This window comes from Macrobrachium rosenbergii, chromosome 19 (genome assembly GCF_040412425.1).
Source record: "Macrobrachium rosenbergii isolate ZJJX-2024 chromosome 19, ASM4041242v1, whole genome shotgun sequence".
In the NCBI taxonomy this organism is placed as follows: domain Eukaryota; kingdom Metazoa; phylum Arthropoda; class Malacostraca; order Decapoda; family Palaemonidae; genus Macrobrachium; species Macrobrachium rosenbergii.
Window position 1 is genome coordinate 1,571,734 of NC_089759.1, and position 9,376 is coordinate 1,581,109.

The 9,376-nt window shown below is 37.6% G+C and overlaps 1 protein-coding gene across 1 annotated transcript; it reads left to right on the forward strand.

The window, feature by feature from the left end:
- The first annotated feature begins 460 nt into the window (after nucleotides 1–460).
- Nucleotides 461–5,571, forward strand: LOC136848382 (uncharacterized). The gene is made up of 5 exons (XM_067120675.1): nucleotides 461–1,313; nucleotides 1,662–2,496; nucleotides 3,467–3,598; nucleotides 3,921–4,104; nucleotides 5,554–5,571. The coding sequence occupies exons 1-5, from the start codon at nucleotides 461–463 to the stop codon at nucleotides 5,569–5,571; spliced, it is 2,022 nt and encodes a 673-aa protein (XP_066976776.1).
- The last annotated feature ends 3,805 nt before the right edge of the window (nucleotides 5,572–9,376 follow it).

Sequence of the window (9,376 nt, forward strand, 5' to 3'; positions counted from 1 at the left end):
TGGCGACCGTTTTGACAGGATTTTTCCGTTCCTGTGTATTCACTGGTGTGTGCAAAATTGATTCTTGGGGTTTAGTTTTTTTAGGCAGCATATTTTCACCTCCTCGCTTTTTTTGTATTGCTTTTTGTGAATAGGTGTTCATTATGTCGGTTGTTGATGTATTAGAACTCCTTAGTGGAGAGGGGTGGCAAGAGAGGCTTGCAGAGTTGAATAGGGATGACTTGATAATTGTAGCGCAGCATTTTGAATTGGAATATGAGGTGTCAATAAGAAAGGGTGTATTGTTATTGCAAATTTATGAATATATAAAAACTGTAAAGGCTGGTGGGGAACAAGAAGTGAAATCTGAAAAAAGGTGGTGTGGTATCTGTAGAAATTTTGGATAGGCAAATTGCTTTGAGGAAGGTGGATTTGGAAATAGAAAAGTTTAAGGCAGAGGAAAGGGAAAGGGAGAGGCAGCATGGATTGCCATGAGAGGTGCAGGTCCTTCTTCCCTCCCACTTCTCCAAATAGGTCTGTAACGCCTGCTATTAATTTAGCGCAGGCTCTCAAATTTGTACCTCAATTTGAGGAAAATAATGTGGCTGAATTTTTTGTATCTTTCGAAAGAATAGCAGCAAGGTTGGAGTGGCCCCAAGAATATTGGACCACTCTTATTCAAAGTAAATTGGTGGGAAGGGCCCAAAAGGTCTATGTAACTTTAGAGGAAGATCTTTCATCAGATTATGAGAGTGTGAAGGCCATTGTCTTAAAGGCGTATGAATTGGTCCCTGAAGCCTATAGGCAACGCTTCAGGAACTTACAAAAATGTAGGGAGCAAACGTTTGTAGAATTTGCAAGGTCTAAAGAACAATATGCTAGTGATTGGCTTAAGTCCAAAGAGGTGGTTGATTTTGATAAATTAAAGGAATTGATGTTGGTGGAAGAGTTTAAGAGGTGTGTACCGGATAAATTGAAGGTCCATCTTGAAGAGTTAAAACTCGATACCATTCAGGAAGTAGCCATCGCTAGTGATGAGTATTATCTATCTCATAAACATGAGTTAGAAGGTGTAACAATAAATAAGTCTAGTTGGGTTAGAACAGGCAGGAATAATAATTGTAATAATAATAACATTGGTAAGAGGTTTAATAGAGGCAATTATGGAAGTAACCATCAGGGTAACCATCAGGGTAATAACTATCAGAGTAATACTAATAACAATAATAATAATTTTTCTCCTAACAGAGGTTATAGGAAACCTTATGGATATAATCCAGAAAAGTTGAAGGCACTAACGTGTTTCTTTTGCAATAAGAAGGGGCACGTAAAAAGTATGTGTCATGCATTTAGAAAATCACAAAGGGTTGATGGTAGGCCAGTAATGAGTGTGGAAAAGAGAGAGAGAGAACCCGTCCCCGCAAGGACCACTGACCAATGACTACGTGGCTGCTTTGATAAGTATTTGTCTGTCGGTAGTGTCTCGTTCGTAAATTCGTCCGAGAGAAGGCAAGTACGGATTTTGCGTGATACTGGAGCAGCTCAGTCTTTGGTTCTTCGGGAGGCATTGCCGGGTAATTTGGTTTCTAAAAATAATGAATTTGTGTTGCTGTCTGGTTTCCCTAATACGGTAAAGTCTTACCCTATTGAAAATTTTAACTTGATCTGTCCTTCCTTTTCAGGAAATTTAAAATTGGCCATCGTTGATAAGTTTCCTGTTAAGGATGTTGATATTGTCATAGGAAATGACGTTGCACTTAAGAATAATACCTGTCCAATATTGGTAAATCCCGATCATGAAGTAGCGGTAGTTACTCGATCTAGTGCTAGAATTGTTGACGCTGCAGAGTCAACAATTGATGTTGATTTAAGTAGTTTAGATCGTAGCGGTAGCGTAGTTGTAGGAGATATTGATATTATGAAGAATAAACCTAACTGGACTGTTGAAGAGCTTATTAAGGCTCAGAAAAAGGATTTTCAGGATATCTCTATAGAGTCGGGTGAGGTGCCTGATCTGACTACTCCTAAGTTTAAGATTATTAAGAATATTTTGTATAGGTTGAGTAGACCTATGGAGGCTAATAATGCTGATCACGAAATTTTGAAACAAATAATGGTTCCTTATGTTTACAGGAATGAGTTAATTGCATTGGCGCACGAGAGTGGTTTGGCTGGTCATTTTGGTATTCATAAAACTTCGGTCAAGTTACTTATGAATTATTATTGGCCCAAGTTGAAGGCAGATGTGAAGAAGTTTGTCAATAGTTGCGACGTCTGTCAAAAGGTCGGTAAGCCCAATCAGCCTATTCCAAAAGCGCCTTTATGTCCTATTCCAGTGGTTTCTGAACCTTTCAAGGAGGTGATTATTGATGTTGTGGGACCTTTACCAAGAACTCGTAGTGGAAATGAATATATTTTTACTATCATGGATAAGATGTCTCGGTATCCTGAGGCGATTCCGCTGCGTACTATAAAAAGTGCTAAAATTGTAGATGTACTAATAGAATTTTTCACCAGGTTTGGAATGCCTAAAATAATTCAATCGGACTGTGGTTCTAATTTTGTTAGTAGGTATTTCAAAGACAAAATGGCAGAGTTGAATATAAAACATGTAACCTCTTCTCCATATCATCCGGAAAGTCAGGAGCTCTGGAGAGGTTCCATCAAACCCTCAAGTCTATGATAAAGAAATATTGTTTGGTTAATGGTTCCGAATGGGATAAGGAACTACCTTACTTATTATTTGCATTTCGGTCAGTGCCGAGTCAATCTTTAGGATTTTCACCTTTCAGCCTTATTTTTGGTCATTGTGTGCGTGGTCCATTGGATGTGGTTCGTGAATCTTGGGAGGGGACGCCCTGATATAAATTTATTAGATTATGTTAGTAATTTGGGTGATAAATTAACGAAGGCTTGGAAGTTTGCTGGTGAAAATTTATTGTGTAGCCAAAAGAAAATGAAATACTTTTTGACAGAAAGACTAAGGAGCGTAATTTTGTAGTGGGTGATAATGTTTTGGTATTGCTTCCCATTCCAGGAAACCCTTTAAAAGCTTCATTTTCAGGACCGTGGAAAATTTTAAAGAAATTAAGTGAGGTAAATTATTTAGTAGAGACCCTGAGAGAAGGAAACCTTTTCAGCTTTGCCATATAAATATGTTGAAGGCATATAATGAACGGGAGAAGGTTATTCCTGTGGCCTCTATCGGGGATGTTGTTGTGTCTGATAATAACTTTTTTCTTTTTCAGATAGTGAAAATATTGATGAAAAATTGTTTTGATGGAAGTGAATGGCTATCGGATAATAAGGGTTCTTTGAAAAATTTTGCTAATATGGTTTCTCATTTAAGTAATGGAGAACAAAGGTCTTTAAAGAAATTGGTATTTAATTATAAGGAATTATTTTCGGATGTACCGGGAAAGACTTCGGTCCTTGAACATGACGTGGACGTAGGTAACGCCACGCCCGTGAAACAATCTCCTTACAGGTTGAATCCTTTCAAGAATGAGGTTGTAGCGAAGGAAGTTGATTATATGTTAAAACATGACCTGATTGAACCCAGCCAAAGTCCGTGGTCATCACCTGTTGTATTGGTAAAGAAATCTGATGGAGATTTCAGGTTATGCTTTTGATTATCGTAAGTTGAATGAGTTGTCTAAGTCTGACTGTTATCCATTACCTCGAATTGAGGATTGTATTGATCGTATGGGTAAGGCTAAATACATAAGTAAATTCGACTTGCTGAAAGGTTATTGGCAGGTTCCTCTTTCGAAGCGGGCAAGGGCCTTGTCTGCTTTCGTAACACCACAAGGACTGTTTCAATGTAAAGTTATGCCGTTTGGTATGAAGAACGCGGCTGCTACCTTTCAGAGGTTAATGAATACGTTGGTCTATGGTTTGGAAGGGTGTGTTGTTTATATTGATGATATTGTTATTTATAGTGATGACTGGGAAACGCATTTAAAACGTATTAGGGCACTGTTCGAGGTTTTGAAAAAGGCTGGTTTAGTAATTAATTTAAAGAAAAGTGAGTTCGCAAAGGCGAAGGTGGTATATTTGGGTCATGAAGTCGGTGGTGGTAAAGTTGCTCCCAAGCAAGCAAACATTGAATGTATTGAGAAAATGGTAATTCTAAGTGTAGGAGGGATGTCAGAAAATTCCTTGGTTTAGTAGGTTATTACAGAAGGTTTGTTAGGAATTTTTCTGACATTGCCGATCCTTTGACTAATCTCCTAAGAAAGGGTGTAACTTTCGTCTGGACTGAGGAAACGCAAAGGGCATTCGATAATTTGAAGAGAGTTTTACTTAATTTCCCTGTCCTGAGGGCTCCTGATTTCGACCTTCCGTTTTCTCTTGCTACGGACGCAAGTGACGTTGGTGTAGGAGCGGTGTTGTTACAGAATGACGAACAAGGAGTCTCTCATCCTGTCGCATTCTTTTCAAAAAAGTTGTCCTCCGCCCAACGTAGGTATTCTACTGTGGAGAAAGAGACCCTTGCTGTAATATTGGCCATTAATCATTTTCAGGTTTATCTCTCCTCCACAGATACACCTATTAAGATCCTGACGGATCACAATCCCTGACCTTCATCAGTAGATACAAGAATAAAAATCAAAGATTGATGCGATGGAGTCTCATGTTGCAAGAATGGAATTTGGAATTTTCACACGTTCCAGGAAAAGATAATGTTGTTGCCGATTTTCTCTCTCGCAGCGTTGAATAGTGGTTTGTGGCAGAGGGCTATGCAGCTATTAAAGGTATAGTATCTGTATCGTTCTAATTACGGTATGTGTGCTGTTGAAGTGAGCACGTAGAGATAAAATATATATGTAAGACTTGTTTATTAATGATCATAATTTTCTTTACAGGCCATGTGTCGATGTTTTATATGTATTGTATGGATTACTTGTTATAAAAAGTTGAGGGTGGCAAATGGTACCAGTTATTGGTTGACTAAAAAGGTTTCCAAGTTTTAAGGTGTCGGGTACGATTAGGTTTATACTACTAAGTTAAGGAAAAAGATAGGCTCTAACCCGGTTATTCTATAATTTCAGGCTAATAATTACGCTTCATTGATTTTGGTGTGTTTATTTGTGCAGGGGAGTCTTCTTGCGGTCTTCTCTGTATCATTCAATGAGGGTGTATGTATTGGACACTATGGTGACGAGTGTAGTGGTCACTGAGATAAAGACAGTGGTTTTTTGGCCAAACATTCGTTAGCAGTGAATGAAATGTATCACTGAAATTGGACAGTGTTTTTTTTTGTGGAAAAGGTTATGGCCTATGAACGATTTATATCGGAACCCGGTTGTTAGAGCAATGTCTAGCTCCTAAATTTTGTGTGAGAACAAGGTGAAGTTCTTAGGTCTTGTGTAATGGAGCTTATGGCTTTGGGAAATTTCTCTGTATATGTACTAGTATTAAGATTATGATTTTCTAGGTACTTATAAAGTTGCTATTCTTGTGAGCTGCTATCCTTGATTCTTGCCACCCCCTAGCCCGTGTTCTAAGTGTTATAAGTATTATTGGTGGAGAAAAATTTTCTCTTGTTGATTTGTATATCTTGTCTTACAGATGATTGACAATTATTGATTCATTGTGATTTATACATAATTTTTTCTTGTTTTGAATTTTAGATTATGTATTAACGTTGAATTTTAGATTATGTATTAACGTTAAAAAAATTTTTTTAGTAATTTTTTTTTCTTTGGGAGAGGAGGTGTCAGTTGTTGCCATTTAATTAGGTAATAATTTATGAGTCTGGATGAATTTTTGAATGTAAATTACTTAAGTGTTATTTTTGTTTTGTTAGCTTGTTTGCTCCTCTCCGGTGGTTCGCTCCTTTTATAATTTTACTAATGCCAGTTGTCTTTTTCATATATGGTGCTGAGTGGGTGTGAGGCCTTCCCAGTACATTCCATTCCCCCACTCCCCACAGCCCTGGGTGGACGAGGGGTCTTATATTTATCCTACAAGAGTAGGAGTTAGTTACGTTCTGGACCTCTGCCTGGGCATTTGGTTGGCTTTTGGACTGCTGCTTGACTTGCTTCTTGTTTTGAGGATCTGTACACCTGCCAATATATAGTGGATCCATTACCCTCTGCAGCTTAAGAGTTCATCTTCAGATAATTCTTCCATACCCTTGGTCCAGTTATTAAAGCCAAGGGGACCTCACTGTCCTACGGTAGGGTATTTATAACCCTTGTATAAAATATAGACGATTTCTTGTTGAGATCACGGCACTTTAATCCTGTTTTGGGCCCTAACACCCCGACTGCCTTGATTTATCCTCCAGACGTGGAGAGTGACTGTCTTTCAAGAGGAGCCACAGAAAACTATAAATAAAAGTTGTTAGGGATATTAGATTGTATTCGTTAGATATTCTCTCTTTTGCTTTTCTCTTCCTGTCTGGGCCCCCTCCTTTTGTGTTTGAATGAGTTATTTTTCTATCGTTAATTGGGTAAGTGGTTGTTATTAAGTATAATTGATATTCATATTATTTTTGTATCTGAAGAGGTTCAGGTATTATTTCTGACTTATATTAATGTATTAAAATTAAGGATTTTTCTTGGTATTTTCTTTGCCCCTTGAATTGATTTTTGCACACGGCTAAGAGGTTGAGATACTATTCCACCAATTGTGGATTTAGTATTGTGTTGGTGAATACTTGTTGATTTATTATATTTGGATATAGTGTGGTGGTTAATCAAGCCATCATCACAATATATATATATATATATATATATATATATATATATATATATATATATATATATATATATATATATACTAGCTGACCAACCCAATGCTGCCCGGAAAAATGCTGAATGACATTCGATAAACTATCTCTCTCTCTCTCTCCCCTGCTTTCTCCTCCTTAACACCCCAAGTTTATCTGTCATTTCTTCTGTCAGTTCATTGAAGTTACCATTAAAACTTACGCGTAGACAAAAGTTTGTGGGAGGAGACAGTCCACTACCAGAAGGGATGAACCAATGGTATTATAGCAAAATCCACCTAGCTTTGCAGCTAAGCCCCGCCCACTGATTAAGCCACGACCATCCCTTGAAGCTGATTGGTTGGCAATGGTTCGAAGAGTTGGCTAATCTGTTATTCTTTTCATCTTCATTTATTTTGCAATGGTTGTTTTATCGAATTAAAATTTATTCTGCTGATTATCAAAAGGAAACGTTATATTATCCCCTGAAATAAAATAATAATAACACACATCTCCTAAAAATAGTGAAAAAAAAAGGAAAATAAGGATTATAGGCCTATCTATTCAGCCGTTTTATTGTGGTGCTTGTAGTGTCTTCGAAAATTTTTCATACGGTGGCCTAACATTGCAGAATATACATAGACCTATTAAAAAAATACTGGTATAAAGAATTATCTGCCTACTCTTGTTAATTGAAATTTAGTCATTTGTTTTAATTAAAAGTAATAGAAATCTTATGAATATAGTCTACGCTAGAATATTCTCCTAACAGAGAGAGAGAGAGAGAGAGAGAGAGAGAGAGAGAGAGAGAGAGAGAGAGAGAGAATTTACTAACTCTTATGTATCCTTTGTCCAACAGGGTAATCTATAAGAATGCCCCCAAAATCAAGTGATTCATGGGCTACTCGCAGAATGGTTTGGATCATCTCATACATAACTTTTTCAGCGATCATATATTTTTTCTTATTTTGTGAAGTATCTTATGATGCCTTCCTACCATAGCCTTCATTTTCATAGAAGTGCTACACCAGCCTTATATTTACTCATCACAGTAATACAATTATTAGTTATCCCTTTTGTAAATATATTTTCTACAAAGCTCACTGTGGTATAAGTGGAGTTACAAATACTATAGCCACCCACGTATGTATGTGTATGTGCACTTGCATATATGTGTACATTCCACTTTATGCATAAACATTATATATTGAGGAGTTGAAACTACTATACTATTTAAAAGCTATTCTGTTTCCAACAGATACGGGTACATAACTATTTGCGTTAAGAAACAGACGTGTCATTCCCACAAAATATAACAAATTAACATGTAAGCCTACGGCCTGTCATTGCCTCAAAATATAAGAAATTGATGTGTACGCCTATGTCCTATCATTGACTCAAAATATAAGAAACTGCCGTGTAGGCCTATGGCTTTTCATTACCTCCAGATTTAAGAAATTGACGTGAAGGCCTATGCTCTGTCACTGCGTCAAAATATAAGAAATTGACGTGTAGGCCTATGCCCTGTCATTGCCTCAAAATATAAGAAACTGATGTGCAGTCTATGCCCTGTAATTGCCTCAAAATATAAGACATTGACGTGAAGACCTATGCCCTGTCATTGCCTCAAAACATAAGAAATTGACATGTAGGTCTATGCCCTGTCATTGCATCAAAATATATGAATATGACGTGTAGGTCTATGCCCTGTCATTGCCGCAAAATATAAGAAACTGAACGTGAAGGTATATGCCCTGTCATTGCATCAAAATATAAGAACTTGAAGGGTAGGTCTATGCCCTGCCATTGCATCAATATATAAGAATTTGACGTGTAGGTCTATGCCCTGCCATTGCATCAAAATATAAGAAACTGACGTGTAGGTCTATGCCCTGCCATTGCATCAACATATAAGAAATTGACGTGAAGGCCTATGCCCTGTCATTGCCACAAAATATAAGAACTTGACGTGTAGGCCTATACCCTGTCATTGCCTCAAAATATAAGAAATTGACGTGTAGGCCTATGCCCTGTCATTGCCTCAAAATATAAGAAATTGCCGTGAAGGCCTATGCCCTGTCATTGCCTGAAAATATAAATTGACATGTAGGCCTATGCTCTGTCATTGCCTGATAATATAATAAATTGGTGTGTAGGCCTATGCCCTGTCATTGCCCCAACATATAAGAAATTGATGTGTAGGCCTGTGCCCTGTCATTGCCTCAAAATATAAGAAACTGATGTGTAGGCCTATGCCCTGTCATTGCCTGAAAATATAAGAAATTGCCGTGAAGGCCTATGCCCTGTCATTGCCTCAAAATATAAATTGACGTGTAGGCGTGTAGGTCTATGCCCTGCCATTTCCGCAAATATAAGAAATTGATGCGTAGGCCTATGCCCTCCCATTGCATCAAAATATAAGAAATTGACATGTAGGCCTATTTCCTGCCATTGCCTGAAAATGTAAGAAATTGATGTGCAGGCAAATGCCCTGTCACTGCCTCAAAATAAAAGAAATTGATGTGTAGGCCTATGCCCTGTCACTGCCTCAAAATATGAGAAATTGATGTGAAGGCCTATGCCCTTTCATTGCCTCAAAATATAAGAAATTGACATGTTGGCCAGTGTCCTGTCATTTCCTCAAAATATAAGAAATGGACATGTAGGTCTATACCCTGT